This window comes from Pelodiscus sinensis, chromosome 5 (genome assembly GCF_052426305.1).
Source record: "Pelodiscus sinensis isolate ZL-2025 chromosome 5, ASM5242630v1, whole genome shotgun sequence".
NCBI lineage: Eukaryota > Metazoa > Chordata > Testudines > Trionychidae > Pelodiscus > Pelodiscus sinensis.
In genome coordinates, this window is record NC_143056.1 from 58,430,884 (window position 1) to 58,458,244 (window position 27,361).

Genomic DNA, 27,361 nt, shown 5'->3' on the forward strand with positions numbered 1-27,361 from the left:
ACAGCCCCATCCCCAGTTTGAGGTAAGGATATTAAATATCGATTGATTAACTAATCAAAGAGTTGGGTTCTAGAGGATTCTAGAGAAATTTCTTGTGGTAGCTATTAAACTGCACAAAAATCTCTTTCACATGGGGATTTTTTTTTAAACTGGGAAGAATACAGTGTTTTGTCTAAAAAAATATTGTCCGTGCCCTTGATTGCTTGTGATGCTGATGGCAGAGGTGGGAGGAGGGTAGGAGTGGAGGAGTGGAACTGGAAAAGCAGTAGATTTAACTTTCCAGTGGGCTGCCTTTAAAAAAGACTGTTAAAAAGATTAAAAATACCCCGATTGAGTCTTTTCAAAGAGAAAGCTGTGTAGCATCTACAGCACCCCAGTTTTGTAAAAATGTGTATAAAATAACTGAATTTAAGAAATTTTGCAACTAAATATGAGTTGATCATAGCACACTTTGCAAGTTTGTAAGCAGTCAGTGCTTTCTTATTGCTTTTTTGCAGCTGATGATGGGTGTCTAGAAAATACACCAGACACTGCAGAGTTCAGTAGAGAATACCAACTGCACCAACACCTTTTTGATCCAGAACATGACTATCCCAGTCTTGGCAAGTGGGTGAGTAAATTATTTTTATTCATTTTTGCTGAGTGTTAGAATGACTCCTGGATCTGCTAAATGGTACCATAGCGTTGTAAGGAACAGGCTGTGAGTTTCCTTCTCCTGAAAAAGGAATCACTTGAAAGGAAACCTCTTAAAGAGATGTACCTACTCCTATTTAAAATACATCAATATCAAATTAATGGCAAAAAAGTGAAAAATATATTACTGATCAATAGGCAATAAAAATTACAGAAAATAGAAGCTTCTAGTTTATCACCTATCCTAAAGCGTGATGGTTATGTACTTGTTAAATCCAACTACCCAAACAGATCATATTCAGATTATAAGACACTGGCCACCAAACCTATTTATAGCATTTTTTAGCACAAAATTTCAGATCATAAGTAAAGACCAGGGCCCAGGTTTTTAAAATTATCTGGTCAATGATTAATTTTACATTCAAGGTGGAAAGCTGAGATCTTCAAACGAAAGTGGGTGCCTAGTTCCCAGAGGAATCAAAGGTGCCTTAAATACCTTTTAAGGATTTAGGCTTATGTGACTTAGACAGCTCAGTCCCATTTTCAAATATGACATATGCATAATTGACTCTTAATGAGACTTAAGAGCTTAAATCACTTAGACCTTATAATTCTGAGCAGAGTAATTCCCGAATACCTTTAAAAATCCGGGCGCAGGAGACAAGTCGTTGGAGATTATACTATTAGCTAATGGTCATTCATGACCAAATGCAGCTACTCTTGGGCATGCTAAATAATAACTTTCAATATTACTATATGCAGAGTGATTTCAGTGGACTACTCATGGAGAGAAAGGTATCATTCAGCATCCACAACGGTGGCAGAATTGATCCCTTCCAGACTGAGTTTTATTATTCATTTCACTGAGGTCAGGATCAGGCCTTGAAATGATCCAGTTGAAATATCCTCAGTCTGTAGCTTCCCTCATTTAAAGAGACTTTTTTTCCAATAAAATTACATTGAGCCGAAACAGTATTACAAAATGAGTTTATTTTTTTTGGTCCAAAATCAGTTTTTAAATGAATCCTGAATAACAAATATAGCAAACAAAATAGGGGCAAAATCTTGCTTTGTGCATACAAGTAGTATAATAACTTCAGTGAGATTACTTACATGAGAACACAGGCCAGATTTGGTCTGAGGAGAGTTCTGCTTCTTAATCTTAAAAGACACATTACATCAATCGGCTGTCTAATACCAAATCCAATGTAAGACAACAATAGCAGGTCATGACTAGCACTTATAGAGCAAATCAAGACATCTCATACATAATTGTAACTGTTTAGTGTAGATAATCTTACTCAAAACCAGCTATGCAGATATGGATAAACAGACGTGCTTGGCAGTGCCTCCTCTTGCTGTAATCATGAGACAATGATACATCATTTAGAATCAGCCCAGCTTTAGATTTATAGCCTTAATTACTTAACTTAAATGATCCCTAAAATTCTAGGCAAAATCAAGCCAAAAATCCAAATATTGTAGACTCTTAATGCAGTCTAAATAATTAGCATCAAAGTTGTAATATTAAAAACACCAGATGGTGAACTAAATACACTGTTTATGCCAGATAACGTTGTTAGTTTTCTTATTACTCATAAGTAATTAATTTTCATAATGCCATTCTGAAGACTATAAAAATATGTCTGCAAGTTTTTGGCCTATGACAGCATTTCTGGACCAGGGTACATCATATTATGTTGTCACTAACAACTTATGCTAAATAAATTGTGGGCAATCATTAGTTAATATTGTAAGATACCTTATCTTGAGCTTTGGTGGATTTTTTTTTAAAGTTTTCCATCAGTTACTATTAATTCAGGGAAAAAAAAACTTCCCACATATGGATTAAAACAAACTGTTTGCTTCCTGACCAAAATTATATGTGGCAGCAGGAAAGCCACGTCCAGATCTTTTTAATTAGAAATGAAACAGCTGCTAATATCCATGAACAGCTGCTAATATCCATGAACAAATATTCAGTTGAGATCCAAGATTGTTGGCCCAATTGCTTCCTCATCATACATTGCTAGATATTAAAAAGAGTAAGAAATACAGTAATGCTGCTGTTGAAGAACTATAGCAAAAGGGCAGTCTACAAATTAGCTAATTGAGATTTTTTAAAATAACAACCATGTGATAAGGTGACACAGGGCCTTTCAGTTTTAGGTCACTGATTGGAATCTGTCTTAGATATGAAGTGAATGAGCAAAATAGGCTGTTCATAGACGTGGATTATCTAGTAGATAACTGTAGTGCACCCATATCCCTCTCACTCCCTGCAAACTCTCTCTCCAAAACAATTACCATAGCTACCTTTAGTTGATGCATATGTTGGCAATTTCAGTCGAGAGGCCAAGGACTGACATGGGGGGGGGGGGGGATTGTATTATTTTAGATCAGATTTCCCCAATTGGTCTGTGTGACTGGAGTAGGTAAATTTCTGTAATTAAGAATCACTGTACCCAGTGCCTATAGCATCAGGGTGTCTTCTATAATATAGCTCAAATGTGGCCATCATTTTAGGGAAGGGATCACTGCCTAACCTAAGCCCCTCTTGGGATCTTGACAGCACTGGGTCAGCGACCTACACTGTTTGTGATTTCACAGGTCCCAGAGCAAACAGCCTGTATTCCCTTAACATTAATAGTCAAAGCTGAATTTGCAGATTAAGTAATGTTGACTTGTTTAGGAAAGAGAGGAAAGAAATAGATTTTTTTAAAGAAAATAATATACTTGAGTATTATTGTAGTTATTGAACTTTGTAACACCCGTGTGTGTGTGTGTGAGAGAGACAGACTGTTACTTCAAGTCTGAAAACATAATGGCTGTGTCTAGACTGGCCAGTTTTTCCGGAAAATCAGCAGCTTTTCCGGAAAAACTTGCCAGCTGTCTACATTGGCCGCTTGAATTTCCGCAAAAGCACTGACTTCCTATTGTAAGAAATCAGTGCTTTTTGCGGAAATACTGTGCTGCTTCTGTTTGGGCAAAAGTCTTTTTCCGAAAGACTTTTGCGCAAAAGGGCCAGTGTAGACAGCAGAGTTTTCTTTTCTGCAAAAAAGCCCCGATCGCGAAAATGGCGATCGGGGCTTTTTTGCGGAAAAGCGTCCGTGGCCAATCCAGACGTGCTTTTCCGAAAATGCTTTTAATGGAAAACTTTTCTGTTAAAAGCATTTCCGGAAAATCATGCCGGTGTAGACGTAGTCACTGTGTAAAGGTTAAATAATGGTAGCAATAACTTCCTAAGGAAGATTTGAGCCATATTGATATAGTTCAGTTATATTTAATGGAGATAAGTTATCATTGATGGCATATTATTATCAGTTCATGTATAAGCATGTCAGTCCTTTTTTTGTGTGTCTGAAATGGAAACATGCATAGATTGACTTGTTCACTTCCAATTTTTATAGTGATCTTTATGCTTCAGAGGATAAGAGATTCTAAAAGACTGCTGATTGTATTTTTCTTGCCATGGGACAGATGCCTGAGGCTGGTGAGATGCCTGAGATCACATGAGTTTGGTGATTCCTCCTTAAGCATGTATCTGCTAGTGCTGAGATCTCTTACCTTCTGGCCAGAGAAACTTCGCTTTTTCCCCCTTTCTTCCTTTCTGATTAAACCTTTTCTTTTGCAATAGGGAAATATTTTCCATCTGGATCCAAAATCTCTTCACCCCCTAGTTTCTCTCTCAAGCTGGTGATACCCATATAGAGAGGTGCATGAGCTGTTGCTGGCAAGCAAAATAACTTCCATTACAATTTACTCTTTCACATAGGAATATTTCTTAGACTGGCTGACTGCAGAAGTTTTAAACATGCTCATGCTATGGAGTATAGCCAGAGGCAATAGAGTATAGCCAGCCTATCTGACTCATTCTGATACATGTGGAGAACTAAAAAACAATGACATTTTTAACAACATTTCTGTATATTGAAGCAGGAAATAACATAAATTCCCATCTCTAGGATAGAAACAGTGCTGGTTTAGCTTATCAGTTAGAGTGGGTGAACCAGAGCCAGTTAAAAAAAAAGAGAGAGAAATGATGAGCAGGAGCATAAGTGTACCAGAAGATCCAGACCTCAGCATGAAAGAAATTGCTATCCCTGATCCTTAGACCTTGTTGAACGTCGGTAGCTAGCACTTTATGGATTTCTATTTGTACTGACTTTTTTATATTTACTTAATATTGAAAAAGCTGATGGGAAGCAGAATAGTACAATATGATGACCAAATCTCATCCTATTGGATCTGGAGTTTCCAGGTGTTGAAATGAGCAAAGAAGTAATTTTTGGACATCTCAGAAAGAACAGCTTCCTCCTTAAAGACTTGACATTAGGAAGTTGACGTCCCACCTTTGTCTCCCAGAAAGATGTCTGTCCCACTAATCAGGGATGGTTCTATGTAAACAAGTGAGGATCTCTTTAACAAATGGGGGAAAGGACTCCATTAATATGTTTTATGGCAGCCTTGTAAGGTTAGTATAGCTGAAAACAATTGCTGTTCAATAAGGACAGGTGGTGTTACATGTTTCAAAAGAGGTCATTCGCAACTGAATTAGCAGCTTGCTCACAAGAAATTAACTGTTGCACAAAATAGAGGGATGGTGTGGTTTGCAGTGAGCTGTGCCACTTGGCTTTTCAACATTGGTTAGTCCATCTAAAGAATAAAGAATTTGATCATTTTCCAGCCTGACTCTGAAGGCATTTTGATGTTTTAAAATAGATTTTTACAAATGCTTGTACATAGTTATATGTGCATTTTTATGGTAATTGTGCATATTAACCGCCAAATAACTGACTTGCAATAATTGTAATAACAGGGAGCACCAATTATGTGGACACATTTTTTCCCAATCACATTTTTAAAGAGGGGGCAGTAATAATGATTATTAGGTAGGGTCACATCAATGGTTGACCTTTTTTAATGTTGGATGCTAACAGGTTCTTCAGTTCAATGCACTATATTTCCAGTTTGTACTGTTCATAAAACTTCAGATATGAAGACTGTGAGACCTGGAGATTCTGAGTATAATGATAAAAAGTATTTCTCTAGTGTGCAGCGTTGCTATTGTATTTTTCCTTTTAAGTAAATTATGCTAAATGGTCCTATATATCCAAAGCATGGAGCTGGGCATCCGCATTTTCTTGAAATCACCAAAGAGATCTAAGGAGAGATCCCGCCCTCTCCTCCCCAGTCTATGGCATTAGTCAGTTGGGTACAAACATCATAATCTGAGCACTTGGGCCCAAGGTCAGACCCTAATGTCCAAAACTGAATAACTAGGCTGGGTGCTAGGGAAATGCACAGGGAGAAGCAAAAGGAAACAGGGCCCAAACACATACACCCATCACAGGCACATATTTTCAGATTTGCTTTTACCACATGAACACAATCTTAGATCATGTTTCATAACCCTATCTGCCCTGTGCTACACATTATACTTAAATGGTAGTTATGGTCTTAAATCATTTCCAAACAGACTAAACAAAATATGATCTTGTTGAGCGGGAACAGTTCAATTGTGAGGAATTTTCCTGCCTAATATGAGTATTAGCCTTAATAGCCATGCAAGTTTGTCTCTCTGAGAGATTTTTCCCCCCCCCTGAATGAAAAGTATAAGGTCTAACAGCGGATTAAGATAAACTGCAAATGATGTGCTGGTTCTTACAGGGAATAATTTACTCATCTGTATTTTTTTTAAATATTAAAATGGAAGCTCTTCTTTGAGAGCTTGTTCATGTCTATTCCAGTGAGGTGTGTGTGCACCATGTGCACTGTCATCAGAAACTTTTTCCCTTAGCAGCACCGATTGGGCCAGCCAGAGAGCCCCCTGGAGTGGGGCCAGTATAGCATGCTAAATATGACCCTTCAGGCCTGACTGTCCCACTGTTCCTTTTCACTGTCAGTGGTGGTTTTGGAACACTGTTCAATTGTTCGCAAGTGCACCCTAGCCTAGTTGTTCTAGCTTAGTAGGTAGTTTATTAATAGTTAGTAATTTGCTGTTAGTGACTTTAGTTAGTAGGGTGATAGTTCATTCATTGCTACCCACTCAAGGAGGTGTATTATGCCACACGCCCAGGGTTTTAAGGCTTGTGGTTCATACTATAAGCCTAAGCTTAATAGTGACCCCCACAACTCATGTCTGCATTGCTTGGGGGAAGCTTATTAGCAAGAATTGCAAATCATTTATGCCCTTATACAAAGAAAGAATGGGACTTTCGCTTGAGGCAATTGCTAATGAAAGCTGCACTCAGACCAGTAAGACCTGAGCAAAGGTCTCTGCTAAGGACCTGCAGCACTGAAAATACCTGGCAGCCCCCAAGAGAGGGGAAAGGGGTTGCTCCTCTTACAAGTCTGTTAAGCCCTCCTACAGGCCAGAGGCCCTCCAAGCAAAGGGAAGCGACACCGTTGACTCCATTAGCTCAGGCACGGTTCAGTGAGCGGCTCCCCCATGACGGTGAAGAAGTGGAGTCAGTGAAGCCTACAATGCCTCATACTTTTGAGGCTGCCAGAGTCTTAATTGAGCTGATGACACCTTTGCCATGAACAGATGTCCCTAGACCTCTGGCACTGGCCAGGCACCTGGCCTTGCAAGGGAAGCCTTCTGTGATGTGATGTGCTCCCCGTCTCTGGACTGCACTGGTCAAGGCACTGCTCTGACTTGCCCGAATCCTGGTACCACTCACTAGTGCCAGCAGTGCCTTAAGCATGCAAGACATGAAATTCAGTGCTCCCCAGCACTGAATTATTGGTGCCCATTCCCATTGGGCTCTGACGTGTGACACTGTTTGCCAGACACTCTCCTGGCACTGAGGGACAGGCATTGTTCCTGATTGAGTAGCAATCATTGGACTTTACCTTCTCCCACCAGTACAGAGCTCCTCCACCACTTGTGCAGAGTTCCCTGGCTGAATACCATAGAGTTCCAGTGCTCACACCAGGTTCAGCCGATCCTTTTAGACAACAGAAAACTGTACACTAGGGTCACATACTTCACTAAGTGGAAAAGATGCACACCACATGCTGGTGTACCCAATGTTAGATAGTGCCAATCCAGGCACCTATCCCATCCTTTCTGGACTATTTACTACATTTGGATGAGCAGGAGTTAGCTTTATAATCTAACAACTAGTGGTCACTGTGGGGAGTTTGGTCAATCAGCATTCGTAAACCCCATGATTGTGTACTTCCTCAAGGGGTTGGAAAAGATCTATCCCCAGATGCAGCCATCTCTCCCTACAAGGGACCTTAACTTAGTCCTGTCCAAGCTCATGTACTTACCCTTTGAGCCCTGGGCCACTTCTTGCTCCTCTGCCTCTTGTGGCTTTTCTAGTGTCAATTACATCTGCCAGAAAGGTATCAGGGCTGAGACCACTCATATCCTAGTCCCCTTATACCATATTTCACGAGGATAAGGTGCAGCTCTGACCTTACCCAGTCTTCCTACACAAAGTGATCTCTCAGTTCCGCATGGATCAGGATATATTTCTTCCAGTGTTTTATCCAAAGCCAGATGCCAATGCACAGCAGTAACAGCTGCACTCTCTCTGGATGTCCATTGAGCTCTAACCTTCCATATTGATTATCCTTCAGGAAATCATCCCAACTGTTTGTGGCCCTCATTGACCATATGAAGGGCCTCCCTGTTTCTCCTCAGCATATCTCTTTGTGGATTACAGCCTGTATCCATAAGTGCTATAAACTAGTTGGTACCCCAGAGCCGTTGATCATGGCCCATTCCACAAAGGCTCAAATCTTTTCGACAGCTTGCTTAGCCCAAGTCCCTACTCATAATGTATACAGGGCTGTGACCTGGTCTTCAATCCATACTTTCACAGCTCATTATGCCATTGACCAACAGGCAAGAAATGACGCTGCTGTAGATGGAGCAGTCCTACAGTCCATAATGCATTAATTCCAATCCCATCTCCTTGGAGTAGCTTGGGAGTCATCTAATTGGAATCAACATAATCAAGCACCGGAAGAAATAAAAACAGTTGCTCAGCTCTCATAATAATCCATTCCCTCCTTTCCCTCTATTGGAATAGCTGGCAAGAAGGCATTGAGGAGCAGTCAGGTCAACAGGGTTATATGTACAGTAAAATCCCAATAGTCTGGCATCCAATAGTCCGGCACTCCTGATAGTCCAGCATCAAAATGGCAAGAGCCTAGTGAGTGAGCTTCGGCAAAAAATGAGTCACAAGGTAACAGCGGCAGCAGCTGAACTGAGCAAAAAGGGTAAAAAAGGCTTTAAAAAACTAAAACATTACAGTATACTGTATGTACAATAAAAAGGATTAAGAACACTTTATATACAGTATATAATGTATACAGTATATATATATCCAGTTTATAGTACCTCCTGATAGTTCAGCATACTTGATAATCCGGCACCACCTAAATCCCATAGGTTCCGGATTATCAGAAGACTACTGTAGTGAGCTGTACCAGTACTACACCAGGGAGCTAGCTCCCTGGTGATCTGATGGGTGCTGCTGGGGGAAAAGTTTCCAACATCCATGCATGTGACACGCACACACCTAATTGGAATGCATGTGAACAGCACATCTCGAAGAACAATAGTTATGAAAGGTGAGTAACCTTTTATCCCCCCAAGTGAATTTGCTAAATGACTGTAGCCAAGAATGTCTCTCTTTGGCCAATTTCCTCTCTGTTCCTTTGCCTTTCTGGCACATCCCAGATGAAATAGTTGAGGTTGGGCAAGAGATATGCCTTGTGAATTTGGGTTTAATGAACATGAAAAGTACAAAACAGACAGTTTTGGCAGATGTCATTGTAGCTCTCTAAAATGTTTGTTTTTCTCGTATGAAGGCTGCATAGAGGGTAGAAATGTTGTGTGAATTTGTCTCTCACTCCCTATTTATATGATCAATGTTAGGTAAGTTGTTTATAGCAGAATTAATGGCATTGTTTATATAGTATTTGTCTTTAAAAATGAAACTCACCGCATTTTCAGGTTGCTTCTTTTTTCTACAGTATAATCAGAATTGAACCAAAATCTGTTGAGCATGTGTCCGATATTCCAGACCTTATTCGAGTTCACTACGTGTATGAAATATAGCAATATGTGGAAACACTTATACAAACTTTGGTCACAAAGTCATATTTTTTTCCTCATCATAACTTTCCTTTCTGCCAAGACATTTTTGGCAGGTTTTAAAAGGTTCACTCTATTAAAAATGTTATAGACCAAATGCTTTTTAGAAACTTTATTGGGGGCACTACTTAAAGAAAGAAAGGAGTGGGCACTAAAAGAATTTTAGCAAAACTTCTTTGCATAGAGAATAGTAAAATACTTACGGCAACAATATAAGTGACTAGGACAGCAATTTTTTAAAAAAGGAATATTGAAAGCATATACTGTAAGGAAAAAAATTAAACAGGTACAATTATTTCATAAGAAAGGAAGAGCTATAACAGACTGGTATCCCAGCTTTCTTGTATTTTTAACATTTCCCCACTTCCTGAGGCACTTATATCCTGCACACAAAAATGTACAGTACAGTATAACATCTCAGACTAATATGCTTGTGTTTTTAATTGTTGATGACACTGACTATTCTTGAAAAATAGCAAAATACTGTATTAGTGGCTGCAATAATCCACATGTTTCCTTGTGGTTTATCTTTCCAATAACATGGCATTCTGATCTAAACTGGTTTCCAAAATATTCATATGCTAATGTTTAAATGACACGGTCTTGCTTTAAAAGAAGAATTAACCAAATTTGATCCATATTTTTATATATATTTTTGCAGAATAAGAATTTACTCCTTGAGAAGATAAAGGGTGAACCAACAAGAAGAAAAAGGGTAATTGTCAGAATTCAACTTGTTTTAATTTTAATTCTCTGTAGAGCTGCTGAAGATTAAAAAGGTAAAATCATATTGCTGAAATGAAGAATCTGACTAATATGTCTGCATTGTAACTTAGAATACTACTTGAAGTCAAGACATTGCTGTGGTAAACTACAGTGTCTGGTTTAATAAAAATCCAACAAATCTAAGTGTTATGATTCTGTCGCAGTGAGCTGCATTCAGAAGATGTATTCAAGTGAAAACCTTTCATGTACAATCCTCAAAATTATATTAACTGGCTTTTTAAATATCTTTTATTTTGCCTAGGAAATGATTTTGGGTAACATGGATAATGGCTCTTTCAAATTGATTTAAAAAAATAGTTCTCCATAACAGATATGTGTAAAATCCATTAGCAATGCTAGATCCCTATAGAAAGTATTCTGCCTTCAGCTGCCTATGTCAACATGCCATAAAGGTGTAAATCACAGCAGATTTTGGCCCCATAATTAGTGTTGTTCCATTAGTTTCAGTGAATGTACTACTGATTTACTGCAGGTGTGAAAAGAGAATTAGGAGTATTATTCTGCATCCAGCTGTGTCACGAACACAACAGGAGGGATTCTTCTCTTGATGACTTAACACAAAGTGTCCAGTGATCACACAGAATTTTTGCACCCTCCATCTTGCTAATCGTGACTTCTCTCACTGCTCCTGTCCCTTCCTCTGTCTAAGAAAAGGTATTTGTCATTCAACTTTGTTGCTGCCGCATTTCTTAGTAAGAAGAAAATTGGACTTTGAAATTTAAAGTGCAGTGCCACACTGAAAAGTGACTGTTGTAAAATACAGCTTCAGGCTTCCATATTTATTATAAAATGAGCAGTTCTGTTTTGGAATAACTGAAGCAGAAAATAAATCCTACCCTGCCATTTAAACCAGGAAGCTGGAAGTCTAACTGAGTTCTTTCACGAACAGGTGAGTGCTAACAGGAAGTTTAGAGAGGGTGTTCTCCAGAAGCCTCTGCTGATTGGCTGAGCCTTGGTAGGGGGAGGGACTTTCAGGCACTCCAGGGCTTTATAAGGCAGTGGGCAAGTGACCAAGGAGCTTGGGAACAGGACAGCAGCGATGGATGGTGATGGGTCTGCTGCTGTTACCTGCACTGCGTGTGCTGTGTTTGTCTTCCTCCCGGAAGAAAGAATGGATTTCATCTGCACGAAGTGCAAGCTGGTCGACATTTTGGAAGAAAAAATTAGAGAACTGGAGGCCCAAGTGTTGACCCTACGCTCGATCAGAGAAGATGAAGACTTCTTCGATAGAAGGCAACGTTTAATCCTTCAAGCACGGCAGGCAGAGGAGCCAGAGTCGGCAGTACATGACCAAGAACAGAACTGGCAGCATGTAACTTCTAGAAGGGGAAAAAGGCCAACACGGGAATCCCCCAGTGCTATAGAGGTAAGTAATCGCTTTCAAGCTGTCTCCACAGGCTCTGCAGTGCTGAAAGCTTTGGAAGGGACCTCACAAGGAAGAAACCAGAAGGGAACACCATCTACTGGAAGGCATGGGATGCGTAGTCCTAGGGATGGGGTTCCACGGCCACCACCCCCAAAAGAAAACGACGGGTGGTGGTGGTCGGGGACTCCCTCCTAAGAGGGACTGAGCCATCCCTCTGCTGTCCGGACTTGGAATCTTGAGAGGTATGCTGCTTACCGGGAGCTTGCATTCAGGATGTCACTGAGAGGCTTACCAAGCTGATCAAACCTTCGGATCGCTTCCTGCTTCTCCACGTGGGAACTAATGATACGGCCAAGAATGACCTTGAGTGGGTTACTGCGGATTATGTAGCGCTGGGAAGAAGGATCCAAGAATTCGGAGCGCAAGTGGTGTTCTTGTACATCCTCCCTGTTGAAGGGAAAGGACTGGGCTGGGATCGTCGAATTGAGGACGTAAATGCGTGGTTGCGCAGGTGGTGTCGCAGAGAGGGCTTTGGTTTCTTCGACCATGGGACTCTGTTCCAGGTGCAAGGATTGTTAGGAAGAGATGGGATCCACCTAACGAAGAGAGGAAGGAGCATCTTCGTGGGCAGGCTTGCAAACCTAGTAAGGAGGGCTTTAAACTAGGTTCATCGGGGGACGGTGACCAAAACCCTGAGGGGAGTGGGAAAGTCAGATACCGGGAAGAAATGCATAGAGCAAGGAGCAAGAAAGGAGGACCCCAGTTTCGAATGGAGAAGATAGGGCAATCAACTGGTTACCTGAAGTGTTTGTACACTAATGCAAAAAGCCTGGGCAACAAACAGGAAGAACTGGAGGCCCTGGCCCAGTCCAAGAAATATGATTTAATTGGGATAACAGAGACTTGGTGGGATGACTCGCATGACTGGAGTGTTGTCATGGAAGGGTATAGACTGTTCTGGAAGAACAGGCAGGGGAGAAAAGGAGGAGCACTACGTAAGAGAGCACTACGATTGCTCTGAACTCCAGTATAAAGAGGGAGAAAAACCTGTTGAGAGTCTATGGGTTAAGTTTAAAGGAGCAAACAACAGCATTGATATTGTGGTTGGTGTCTGCTACAGGCCACCGAATCAGGTGGATGAGGTAGATGAGGCTTTCTTCGGACAACTGAGCGAAGCTTCCAGATCGCAGGCCCTGGTTCTCGTGGGGGACTTTAATAACCCTGACATCTGTTGGGAAACCAATACGGCAGTACACAGGCAATCCAGGAAGTTTTTGGAGAATGTTGGGGATAACTTCTTGACACAAGTGCTGAAGGATCCAACCAGGGGCCGTGCGCAGCTTGACCTTCTGCTCACAAACAGGGAGGAACTAATAGGGGAAGTGGAGGTGGGTGACAACCTGGGAAGCAGTGATCATGAGATGGTAGATTTCATGATCCTGACCAAAGGAAGGAAAGAGAATAGTAAAATACACACCTTGGACTTCAAAAAAGCAGATTTTGACTCCCTCAGAGATCTGATGGGCAGAATCCCCTGGGATGCTACCATGAAGGGGAAAGGAGTCCAGGACAGCTGGCAGTATTTTAAAGAAGCCTTATTGAAGGCACAGAAAGAAACCATCCTGATGTGTAGCAAGAGAGGCAAACATGGTAAGAGACCGGATTGGCTTACAGGGGAAATCCTTGGTGAACTTAAGCACAAAAAGGAAGCTTACAAGAAGTGGAAACTTGGACAAATGACTAGGGAGGAGTTTAAATGTATAGATCGAGAATGCCGGGGGGTTATCAGGAAGGCGAAAGTGCAAATGGAGTTCTGACTGGCTAAGGATGTGAAGGATAACAAGAAAGGTTTCTACAGGAATGTTAACAAGAAGAAGGTGATCAGAGAGGATGTGCAGCCTCTAATGGATGAAGGAGGTAACCTAGTGACAGATGATGTGGGGAAAGCTGAAGTACTCAATGCTTTCTTTGCCTCTGTATTCACGGACAAGGTCGGCTCCTGGACTTCTGCGCTAAGTGACGCAAGATGGGATGAAGATGAACAGCCCTTGGTGGGTAAAGAACAGGTTAGGAACTATTTAGAAAAGCTAAACGTACACAAATCCATGGGTCCGGACTTAATGCACCCGAGGTTACTGAGGGAGTTGGCAAATGTCATTGAGGAGCCTTTGGCTATTATCTTTGAAAAGTTGTGGAGATCGGGAGAAATCCCGGATGATTGGAAAAAGGCAAATGTAGTGCCCATCTTCAAAAAAGGGAAGAAGGACGATCCAGGGAACTATAGGCTGGTCAGTCTTACCTCGGTTCCTGGAAAAATCATGGAAGGGATCCTTAAGGAATCCATTTTGAGGCACTTGGATGAGAGGAAAGTGATTAGGAATAGTCAGCATGGATTAACAAAGGGCAAGTCGTGCCTGACCAATCTGATTAGCTTCTATGATGAGGTAACTGGCTCAGTGGACGTGGGAAAGTCAGTGGATGTTATATACCTTGACTTTAGCAAGGCTTTTGATATGGTCTCCCACAATATTCTTGCCAGCAAGTTAAGGGAATGTGGATTGGATAAATGGACGGTAAGGTGGATAGAAAGATTGCTAGAAGGCCGAGCCCAGCGAGTAGTGATCAATGGTTCGATGTTAGGATGGCGGTCGGTTTCTAGCGGAGTACCACAAGGTTTGGTTCTAGGGCCGGTTTTGTTCAATATCTTTATTAATGACCTGGATGAAGGGATGGATTGCACCCTCAGCAAGTTTGCGGATGACACTAAGCTGGGGGGAGAGGTAGATACGCTTAAGGGCAGAGATAGGGTCCAGTGTGACTTAGACAAATTGGTGGATTGGGCCACTAGAAATCTGATGAGGTTCAACAAGGACAAGTGTAGAGTCCTGCACTTGGGACGGAAGAATCCCAAGCATAGTTACAAGCTGGTGGCCAACCAGTTAAGTAGTAGTTCTGCAGAAAAGGACCTAGAGGTTACAGTGGATGAGAAGCTGGATATGATTCAACAGTGTGCCCTTGTAGCCAAAAAGGCTAATGGCATATTAGGTTGCATTAAGAGGAGCATTGCCAGCAGATCCAGAGATGTCATTATTCCCCTTTATTCGGCTTTGGTGAGGCCACATCTGGAGTATTGTTTCCAGTTCTGGGCCCCCCACTACAAAAAGGATACAGACGCATTGGAGAGGGTCCAGCAGAGGGCAACCAAAATAATTAGGGGGCTGGAGCATATGACTTATGAGGAGAGGCTGAGGGACTTGGGTCTGTTTAGTCCGCAGAAGTGAAGAGTGAGGGGGGGATTTGATAGCAGCCTTCAACTTCCTGAAGGAAGGTTCCAAAGAGGATGGAGAGAGGCTGTTCTCAGTAGTGACAGATGGCAGAACAAGGAGCAATGGTCTCAAGTTGTGGTGGGAGAGGTCCAGGTTGGATATTAGGAAAAACTATTTTCTAAGGAGGATAGTGAAGCACTGGAATGGGTTACCTAGGGAAGTAGTGGAGTCTCCATCCCTAGAGGTATTTAAGTCTCGGCTTGACAAAGCCCTGGCCGGGTTGATTTAGATGGGATTGGTCCTGTCTAGAGCAGGGGGCTGGACTTGACGACCTTCTGGGGTCTCTTCCAGTTCTGTGATAATGGGATGGTTTGATGAGATAACATGATCTTGGTAACTAATTGACCATTCATTATCAGTGGGAAATAGGTCAATGAAGGGATGATAGGAGTTACTATAGAGAACTTTCTGGGTGTCTGGCTGATGAGTCTTGCCCACATGCTCAGGGTTTAGCTGATTGCCATATTTGGGGTCGGGAAGGAATTTTCCTCCAGGGTAGATTGGCAGAGGCCCTGGAGGTTTTTCGCCTTCCTCTGTAGCATGGGGCACAGATCACAGCTGGAGGATTCTCTGCATCTTGGGGCCTTCAAAGTATTTGAGGGTTTCAATATCTGAGATGTAGGTGAGAGGATTATTCTAGGAGGGGGTGGGTGAGATTCTGTGGCCTGCACTGTGCAGGGGGTCAGACTAGATGATCATAATGGTCCCTTCTGACCTTGGAGTCTATGAGTCACACATCAGTAACAATAAGCATTCCATAATCAGAATTTAGTAATCAATTCTGTAAAAAAGAATCTTCCTCCTTCACCTAGATTTGTATTGGCTTTGCATTGCTAACATGAAAATAAAGTATCAACTTATTGTCAGTCAGTAAAGTGAGTAGGTGTGCCTCTGGGAGCAGATATGTGGTGTATTTTCATATAGTAGAACTCACTTTAAGGTAAGAGTAGTGAAACATGTACAAAAGAAAGAAAAATATTCTCTCTGTGCTGCCTGATGTAACAGGAATATAATGCTCATCATTGTCATGTGGGAGGAGGCGTGGGTAAGTGGCTAGTGCACTAGCCCGCAACTGAAAGACAAGGAGTCAAGTTCTCTACTCTGTTACAGGTTCCTATCTGACCTTGGGCAAGTCACTGAGCCTTTTTATGCCTCAGTTTCCCATCTAAAAATGGGAATAATAGTTCTAGCTCCCTGTCAGTCCCCCAGTTCCAGTCCCTGCATTAAGAAGAGGATCAAGACATTAGCATTTTATTTAGATTATACGAACAGTTCTAGTCCATCCAATTATGTATATTTCTACCTTGAAGGGTTGTAGAATAGGTATAGGGCCTTTATTCTTTATAGTTAATGGATTTTTTTTTGCATTAAGCTTCTTTCGGGGGGGAAAGATTGAGTTATAATTATTAAAATCTTTCCTTAGGAGCTATTTTTTGTTCATTTACTAAGAATTAAAAATAGCAGACAGAAAATGAGTTTTAATAATTGCAGGTCAGTCATGCAATTGAATCAAACTAATTCTGTCTAAATAAGTTTTGTGTCAACATTCCTCTTAAAGATTTGTAAAGCTCCATAATGGAACTATATTATAGCCTACTTTTAGTTAACATTACAAATTAAAATCCCAGTCACATAAACACTGTGTGCATGTGAATAATCCATCAAGTTCATCTGATTTCTTTTCCTGTTGCAGATAAAGCACATAGGCTGTGTCTACATTGGCACAATCTTGTGCCAAAGTGGCCGCTTTCACGCAAAACATGCTGCCTGTCTACACTGGTGGGGAGTTCTTGCTCAAGAACACTGACATTCTAATGTGTGAAATCAGTGCTTCTTGCACAAGAACTATGATGCTCCCTATGATGTTCTTGTGCAAGAGGCCAGTGTAGACAGGCAACATGAATTTCTTGCACAAGAAAGCCCAATGGCTAAAATGGCCATCAGAGCTTTCTTGCGCAAGAGAACGTCTACACTGGCATGGATGCTCTTGCACAAAAGCACATCTCTTGCGCAAAGGCACATGCCAGTGTAGACGCTCTCTTGCTCAAATACTTTAACGCAAGAACTCTTGTGTTAAAGGGTATTTCCGCAAGATCATGCCAATGTAGACGTAGCCATATAGTATATTACGTAGCCATATAGTATATTACGTAGCCATATAGTATATTACGTATGATCGAGCTATAAAAGGAGCAATCAAGGACGATAAAGCCATTGCGGAGAAACTAAATGATTTCTTTGCTTCAGTCTTCACGGCTGAGGATGTTGGGGAGATTCCTGAATCTGCACTGTCCTTTGTGGGTGATGAATCTGAGGAATTGTCCTGGATTGAAGTGTCATTAGAGGAGGTTTTGGAACAAATAGAAAAACTTAATGTTAACAAATCTCCGGGACCAGATGGCATTCATCCAAGGGTTCTAAAAGAACTCAAATGGGAAATTGCTGAGCTATTATCTGTGGTTTGTAACATATCCTTTAAATCGGCTTCCGTACCTAATGACTGGAAGGTAGCCAACGTGACACCAATATTTAAAAAGGTCTCTAGAGGTGATCCTGGCAATTACAGACCGGTAAGTCTAACTTCAGTACCGGGCAAATTAGTCGAAACAATAATAAAGAATAAAATTGTGAAGCATGTAGAAGAACATAATTTGTTGGACAAAAGTCAACATGGCTTCTGTAAAGGGAAATCCTGTCTTACTAATCTGTTAGGGTATGTCTACACTACCCCGCTAGTTCGAACTAGCGGGGTAATGTATGCATACCGAACTTGCTAATGAAGCCCGGGATTTGAATTTCCCGGGCTTCATTAGCATAAAGCCAGCTCCGCCATTTTTAAAAGCCGGCTAGTGCGAACCCCGTGCCGCGCGGCTACACGCGGCACGGGCTAGATAGTTCGAACTACGTAGCGATTCCGATCTATCTGTACACCTCGTTCCACGTGTAGCTGCGTGTAGCCGCGCGGCACGGGGTTCGCACTAGCCGGCTTTTAAAAATGGCGGAGCCGGCTTTATGCTAATGAAGCCCGGGAAATTCAAATCCCGGGCTTCATTAGCAAGTTCGGTATGCATACATTACCCCGCTAGTTCGAACTAGAGGGGTAGTGTAGACATACCCTTAGAGTTCTTTGAAGGGGTTAACAAACATGCGGACAAGGGGGATCCAGTAGATATAGTATACTTGGATTTTCAGAAAGCCTTTGACAAGGTCCCTCACCAAAGGCTCTTGTGTAAATTACATGGCCATGGGATAAGAGGGAAGGTCCTTTCTTGGATTGAGAACTGGTTAAAAGACAGGAAACAAAGGGTAGGAATAAATGGTAAATTTTCAGATTGGAGAGGGGTAACTAGTGGTGTACCCCAAGGGTCAGTCCTGGGACCAATCCTTTTCAACTTATTCATAAATGATCTGGAGAAAGGGGTAAGCAGTGAGGTAGTAAAGTTTGCAGATGATACAAAACTGTTTAGGATAGTCAAGACAGAAGCAGACTGTGAGGGACTTCAAGAAGATCTCACCAAACTGAGTGATTGGGCAACAAAATGGCAAATGAAATTTAATGTGGATAAGTGTAAAGTAATGCACATCGGGAGAAATAACCCCAACTATACGTACAGTATGATGGGGGCTAATATGGCTACGACAAATCCGGAAAGAGATCTTGGAGTTATCGTGGACAGTTCTCTGAAAACTTCCACGCAGTGTGCAGCGGTGGTCAAAAAGGCAAATAGGATGCTAGGAATTATTAGGAAAGGGATAGAAAATAGGACCCAGAATATCTTACTGCCCCTGTATAAAACTATGGTACGCCCACATCTTGAATATTGTGTATAGATGTGGTCTCCTCACCTCAAAAAAGATATTTTGGCCTTGGAAAGGGTTCAGAAAAGGGCAACTAAAATGATTAGGGGTTTGGAACGGGTCCCATATGAGGAGAGGTTAAAGAGACTGGGACTTTTCAGTTTAGAAAAGAAGAGACTGAGAGGGAATATGATAGAGGTCTATCAAATCATGAGTGGTGTGGAGAGGGCCGATAAAGAAAAGTTATTTATTAGTTCCCTAAATAGAAGAACTAGAGGACACCAAATGAAATTAATGGGGAGCAGGTTTAAAACTAATAAAAGAAAGTTCTTCTTCACACAGTGTGTAGTCAACCTGTGGAACTCCTTGCCAGAGGAGGTTGTGAAGGCTAGGACTATAATAGAGTTTAAAGAGAAGCTAGATAATTTCATGGAGGTTAGGTCCATAAAAGGCTATTAGCCAGGGGATAAAATGGTGTCCTTGGCCTCTGTCTATCAGAGGCTGGAGAAGGATGGCAGGAGACAAATCACTTGATCATTGTCTTCAGTCCACCATCTCTGGGGCACCTGGTGCTGGCCACTGTCGGTAGACAGGATACTGGGCTAGATGGACCTTTGGTGTGACCCAGTACGGCCATTCTTATGTTCTTATGTTCTTATCTGGTCTGGTAGAGGTTTAGGCTTCTTATTTTTCATAGAACTATGCTAGACTGCAATCACTATAGCAGTGACAAATACACTAAAGTAGTCACATAGAGGGGTAGACCTTCCAAGACTAATGATATGGGCATATCTTTTTGACTGATAAATCATTGGGAAGGCAACCCATCTGTTTAAATTTGACATTCAAATGTTTTTATACATCCAAGATTGCTAGTTATCCTTGGATATATTTTCTCATTCCTAATCAATATCTTTTAATGAAAAAAAATTATTTTCAGAGTGTGAATCCATATCTGCAAGGCCGGAGACTGGACAACGTTGTCGCAAAGAAGTCTGTTCCTCATTTTTCAGATGAAGACAAAGGCACTGAATAAGTACAGTAAAAATAAATGATGGAAACTCGTGCCGCTCTCCACTAGATCTTAATATTGCTTACACATATAATCTGCTATTAAAATCCTTGCAAATGGCAGCATATTTATTATTTATATAATTGTGGATGAAAAACAGCTGTATTTATAACATTGTTCTCCTGGATAATGAAAATATGATTCTGCTGTCTGCTATGGTAATAGGATCTTTTAGTTGTTTTTGTATTTGTCATGGAGCAAGTTTTAAAAATATTAGTCATTTTAATAGCTAATGTGAGTTAAATAGCATTAAAAAGCAGCTTATAAAGAGGAAGATGAAAATGGCCCAGTTTATTTTCCGTGTTTATTCTATTTTCCCATGTTTGACACATGAAAATTATAGTTTTATTATTTTGTTCACAGATACTGTGATTAAACAAACTAAAGTAATGATAAATATTGTTTTACCCAGATACTTTCAACTTTGGTCTATTTTAATAAATATTCAAGCAATCTACAGTGTTTACAGCATGACATTTTGCACAGTATTTGGAGGATAATCTGCCTTGGTTATTGCTCTGCTAACTAGAAAACTGTGGTTTGTATCTACTTACTGAAGTATTTTACCTGATCAGTTTTTATCATTTCACTATCTCATCCTTCTCAGATGCTCACACCTACCTTGGCTACTTGCTAGTATTTCTCTAATTTGCAGACTTTGAAATCCCATGTTGTTTTTTTTCCTGAGTGGCTACTGCATTTGTACATTTAAAAAGAGTCCAAATTCATATTCCTATGGAATGCCATGAATGAGGAAAATAACATTTGTGTATGATGATAAAGATCTCTGGTCATAGGCAGGTTATATTGTAAATGGGAGGCTCTCCATTTTATTGGGATATAAGGTGTCCTATCAGCCTAAATTCCAGGACATGAGCTCACTCCATTAAAACAGGACTGATCTTATAAAAATCAAGACAGGTACCAACCCTACCCTGCTCCATCAAAGCACTTTAATTATTCAGTATGGCCGTTAGCCTTGTCACAATACTGTCAATGCAGTTCTCATCATGTCAGCTGATTCAACACCAGCACCTCTAAATATCCAAGCGGGGCTATAGTGCAGATGAGATTCCCAGATATAGGCTAATCAGCAGGCCTCACCCTGGGCCTTCAATTTTACCAGTTGTCGGGCAATGGTAAACCCCATATCAGGCTATGTAAATTACTTGCTTTATCTCAAGAGAAAAAAGAAAGGTGAAAAGGGACCGCCATCTGGTCCATGGCCATCTAATACTCTCATGCAAGAAGCAAGGGGGAAACTGTAGTCTCTGTATAAAGACCTATCCCAGCCAGTCTTGGTAGCCAACTACTGGTCTTGAAGTTGCAACTGCGTAGCTCACCTCAGAAGTCTTTGTCACGCTGGTGAACTTGAAAAGGATTCCTTCCTAAATCTACAGATTGATACACACCTTACAGTCAGATGGGCTGTGATGGGATCATCTGATCAAATTTTGTTACTTCTATTAGGTATGTGGCATTGCTTTCCAGGCAAAGAGGCCACGTTACACACTAGGGATGTTAAAATTAGATTAATTGAATTGTTGATGGAATTTCTATCAACTATTCAATTAGTCGATAAGGGCGCTTCTGCTTTGAAATGTAACAAGAGCCCACCCGACTGTTGCTACATTTCAAAGGCAGAAGTGCCACGCAGCATTCCGCCTTTGCAATGTACATTTCAAAGATTAAAACACCACATGAAGCCTGGGGCCAGCAGGGGACTCTGATAGAAGCAGCAAGGTGGGGGGAAGCAACTAGTCAACTAGTGTGTCAACTAGTCAATTAATCGCTTACATCCCTATTAATATATATTTTTCCTACATATCAAGTGGCCCAGAAATAATAACAAATGGATTAATGTTATATTTATAAATCTCAATCTGTGAGACAAGATACATTCCCTCCTAAAATGCTCAACCTAGATAAGACAGAATGCAAAAGTTAGAAGACTGACAGAAACTGAAATTCTACTTGGTAAAATTCAGATTCACTAGATTTTCAAAAACTGGACTGTGGTGATGCTGCATTTTCTATTTAGTAATTACAGCTGAACAAACATTTACTCACTGATTCTTGCCTTTTTCAAACTATTTGTAAGTAGGTTGCAAAACTTCAGAATTTTTTCTACCATCTGAATTCAACACAAGTTTTTCACACTCTTCTTTCTTATTGTGATGGGGCATCTGCCCTGCACTGGCCCTTTAAGTGTTAAAACCCAGACCTGGGAGAGAGGACTGGAGTTGTGGAGCCAGCAGCTGTGGCAGATATTAGCCAGTTAGGGCCCAGCTGTGAGCAGTATAAATAAAGGCTCCTGGAGGGGAGGGAGGACATAGACTCACTCTTGCTCCAGCTGTGTAGGGACCTAGCTGCCAGGGAAGTTGGAGGCTTTCTGGCTTAGGAGTAGGGCCAGGGGAAAGTAGGCAGAGCTGGGGAAGTCCTGGTTAGGAAGCTCCCAGGCTGCAGGGCCTGAAGCAATGCCTCAAGATACTAGGCTGCCAGGATAAGCAAAGGCAGTAGGTCCAACCCCCCCCTTTCTATGATGAGTGGCCATTTCAGACTGCAGTTTGTCCCTGATGTAAGGGGCTAGTTACTGGCAGTAGGGTCTCTGAGGCAAGGTGGGGGTTGTGGGTTCTCTGAGGGGAAGAACCCCAATGTGTGGGGGCACTGCAGCAGGGCAGTACCCAGAGAAGAAGATGCCACAGTCTGGGAGGGACTGGGCCCTAACACACAGAGGTATAGGAAAAATAGGTAACAGCAGGTGAGACACCAGCCAAAAGGGGGCATTCCAGGGCTGATAATTCCCAGAGTGACCAGCAGGGGGCACCACAACAGTGAGTCTCACACCCTGTTACACTTACCAAGAATATATTAACAGAAGTTTTAAGTTGAAGGGAGTGTATGCTGCAAGGTGAGATTTGTAATTGGATATGGCAAGATGATACTGAACAATCGCAGATCCCCAAAACATCAGATGTTGACTGTACTCAAGATTTCACAGGATCAGCTGCATACTCCCTACTTATTGAGCATACTCAACCCTTTATCCTGTTTTCCTGCTTATTCTTCATTCAGACCTGAAGTACAAAGAAATTATCATAGGGTGGATCTAAAATAGAAATCCAGGGCTATATGTCATGTCATCAGTTTAAGAGAAGAACTTTCCATTGATTTCACTGGCCCAAAATATATCCATACACTTCTATCTATGTCCTGCTGCAGCCAGACAAAATTGTAGTGAGATGAGGTAGGTGAGATAATATCTTTTATTGGCCCTATATCCGTTGGTGAAAGAGGCAAGCTTTCAAGTTACACAGCTCTGGAAGAGAATTCTGTGAGGCTCAAAGGCTTGTCTCTCTCACCAGCAGAAGTTGGTCTAGTAGAAGATATCTCACCTGTGTTGTGTCTCAAACATTTGGGGACCAATGGCCACAACAACACTGACAGAATTTGAGTTGGTTGAGGCCTTTCCACACCATTAGGTCCCATAGAGCTAAAAGAGTGATTCTTCAGCTTCCCTCCCCTTGTCTTCTACACTGTTAGGGAAAATGGTTCTACAGGCTCTACAAGGTTTACCATCTAAAGGAAGCCCATTTAATTACTTGTCAGATTAAAGACTCAACCACTAAAGTGACTCAATTTTCAATCTTTTAATCCCTTTCCTGTGCTTTCCCACAATATTTGTACTTGGTAAATGCATATTTTATAAAGTGAAGGGTGGGATGAGGTTTGTTCAATAGCTTCAAAAAATCCTGATGTCTAGTTCCTTTAAGAGCTGTGGGTCTCAGTGATTTAATCCACGCTACTCAGTGATGTGATAATTAGGCACCACAAACCAACTACATTATTGCTGAGGTACTGCCTGATAATTGCTTACAACCTCAACAGGGCCTGAGAAGCTGAATGTCTCTCTTAGATCAGTATGGAGATGGGAAAACATATTCTAGAGTTTGGAGATTTTTGTCCTTTTTTTTATACACTTCAGCTGTGTCTAGACTGGACAGTTTTTCCAGAAAATCAGCCACTTTTCCGGAAAAACTTGCCAGCTGCCTACACTGGCCGCTTGAATTTCTGCAAAATCACTGACTTCCTACTATAAGAAATCAGTGCTTCTTGTGGAAATACTATTCTGCTTCCGTTCAGGCAAAAGTCTTTTTGCGCAAAACTTTTGCGCAAAAGGGCCAGTGTAGACAGCTCAGATTTGTTTTCCGCAAAAAAGCCCCGATTGCGAAAATGGCAATCGGGGCTTTTTTGTGAAAATGCACGTCTAGATTGGCCACGGACACTTTTCTGCCAAAAGTGCTTTTGCGGAAAAGCGTCCATACCAATCTAGATGCTCTGTTCCGAAAATGCTTTTAACGGAAAACTTTTCTGCTAAAAGCATTTCCGGAAAATCATGCCAATCTAGACGCAGCCTTCATGTTACCACAAATAACATGTAAATCTTTCTTTAAAACTATCTGATAAAATAACTTAAATTCATGGCAGGCTGCTGATTCCATTAAACCCCATTGATTGTACTTGAAATTAGGAACTCCGCCTCCCCCCCCCCAAAACTATTGAGAAACTGTAACCCATGACTTTGTATTCTTGGTAGTAGGATTACCAATTCTATCTTCAGCTTTGTGTATGGCCTGGCTTTCTGAAATGGGGTAGGCACGCCCTTTCACAATCGAAAGAGACCAAATTCCAAAAGGGATTGCAATTGTACATAAAACCCCCATCAATAGCTTTTCCTCAGACATGCTCTTATGGATTCAACCAGAAAAAATATCAAATATCTTTTTTCAGTTAATTGTGCACATTGCTCAAATAAAGTAATATATTTGTACAGAGTATCAATCAACAGTAGCTGAATTTCTGGTTTGTTTGGGGAAGTACATGAGTTTCTGAAAAAAATTGCATGATGGCATTTATGATATTTTAAAGATCAAGAACCGCTTTATGATGCTATAACTGTTTACTATTTTAGCTCTTTAGAATTAAAAATTTGACATTGTAAGGTATTTTACAAACTTCAAGGGTATTAATTATCTCTAAAGTATTTTAAGATATGGTTTGTATGAAAGAAGCTGTACAAAATAAAATGCATTGCAATGAAAGCGTTGGTAAAAATATCTAAGAACAAACTATAATACTTAAAGTTATTAAGTAGACAAAAGTATATGATTTATACACACAGAGTGCTTTGCATGTTAATATGTCAAATACAGTATATTAGTCATGTTAAGATTTTGCTAATTATTTAAAGATGATAATCTGCAAAGTAAGCTAAATAGTATAAGAATGGGTAACGAGTTAAGTGATTTGATTATTTTTATTGGCACATTTGTGTTTAGCTAAACAAAGTCCTTTTTGACAATCTTATTCAATGCCCGATAAGGGACCTTTAAACAAACTGTGCAGTAGCTTTGCCTAGTGAAAGAGGGGGAGGAAATCTAGTAGGTTTTTAAGTAGAGCTAATTAGAACATTTTTCTGAAATTAATGTTACATTGCAGTATTTTACATAGACCTATATTGCTCCTTACAAGTTACAACTCTGTTTTTTCCAAGAAGCTTTTCAGCTGAGGAATAGGAAGGAAGAAGGCAAGGAAGACCAATTACAGGTGGCTAGTTAAGGCACTGATGTTGAAGACCTAGGCTCAGATTTCTGCTCTGCATAATTTGAAGTCATCAAGGATGAAAATCTCTGCTTTGAATGTATGGGATATGAAGTTAGGCCTCACTAATACCAGTTATATACGCTGACCATCCATATCATTTTCACAAAACACATTTGAAAAGTTTTGTTCAAAGTGGACCAAAGCCAAATTTGAAATCTCAAAAGTTGGTGTGGAATGGCATTGTTGTTCTCTGGTCAGTTCTAGTTGTAAGATTTTGGACACGATTCTGATCTCCTTTACAAGGTGAAATCAGTGGCATTACTGATTTATACTGTTGTAAGAGAGCAAAGATCATGTCTGGGTTTGTTGGATCAACCAAAAAGCTTAGACTGATGTAAAGATCTGACATGCAGGCCTATTTACAATATGCTGTGTGGAAGCTGGGTAGATACAGAGGGCACAACTACTAAAGCCAAACATGGTATGCGAATGCTACAAGGCAAATACTGATATATGTGAACTGGCTATAGCAGAGGATGTGTCTACGCTGCACCATAACTCAAAATAAGATACGCAATTTGAGCTATGCAAATAGCGTAACTTATTTCAGTGATATTTTGAAATAGCTTATTTCGTCATTTGTTGGTGTCTACAAAGCACCAAATTTCAAAATAAAGCGCTATTCTGAAACATCCCGTAGTCCTCGTAGAATGAGGTTTACAGGGACGTCAGAATAGCAAGCCCAAAATAGTGTTGCAGCGTAGACATACCCAGAGAGAGAGAGAGAGAGAGAGACCCAGGAATTTCATATTCGTAAAACTACTGTTTGCTGATACAGCACAGTCAGTAGTGTTCCCTCTAAGTTGAGGTCTTGGGTGGCCACTCAGGAAAACTTCCAATGTCACCTCGCTGATTAGTGCTCACTAGTGGTACACATCTGAACGTGCCTTGGTGCACATAAAATTATTCTTCACATGGATGGGAAACATTAGAGGGAACATTCATGACCAGGTTTTAAACTCCCTCTGAATCTACTCTCCTCTTTTGTGCAGGATGACACTGGTTGCCGGTGAACAGAGAACATGAAAGACCTCACCCCAGTGTCTTAAGCCAGTAGAGTTTGATAGTGCCTCTCTCTTCGAAATCAGGCACATATCCTGATCTATGCAAATTGAAAGAGAAGGCCAATCTCTGAAGAAATATTGAAATGCTATAAAAAAAAGAAACCCTTCACAAATACCCACTCGTGTGTGTGTATGTGTATGTTTGTACATTTAAACTTGAAACACACAACATCAAACAAAGTAATAGAAAAAGTGTTCTTCCTTTATTGATCTAGCAAAAACTGTGTTCAAGTTGTCATACTTCCTATATGTGAGCCAGCCACAAATCCTTACTGCAAATTAAGGGAAGCAGCCTTACTGTTTGCTGTTATTAAGTATTTATTTATCATTTTTAAATCTATCCAGATATTGCATTAATGATTTAGAATCTGTCTTTTTTTTTTTAATTAAAGCACTGCTGTTCCCCTTTAAACATAAACATAAGGGTAGTTATGCACTGGAACAGGCTTCCAAGGGAGGTTTTGTCATTCCTGTCACTGGAGAACAAGTTAGATAAACACCTGTTAGAGATGGTCAAGTATTCTTTGTCCTGCC

At 40.8% G+C, this 27,361-nt stretch overlaps 1 protein-coding gene across 2 annotated transcripts in view; it reads left to right on the top strand.

The window, feature by feature from the left end:
* The window catches only part of SCG5 (secretogranin V), a 62,199-nt gene extending 35,118 nt beyond the window's left edge, over positions 1–27,081 (top strand). The window contains exons 4-6 of one of the 2 annotated variants that reach the window (XM_025189462.3): positions 498–610; positions 10,413–10,466; positions 26,756–27,081. In XM_025189462.3, coding sequence (XP_025045247.2) covers positions 498–610; positions 10,413–10,466; positions 26,756–26,776 — 188 coding nt within the window. In that variant the 3' untranslated portion in view covers positions 26,777–27,081. Of the gene's footprint in view, positions 1–497; positions 611–10,412; positions 10,467–19,967; positions 20,511–26,755 lie in introns of those variants that run through there. The other variant, XM_006132692.5, reaches the window with a different exon arrangement.
* Positions 27,082–27,361: the final 280 nt, after the last annotated feature.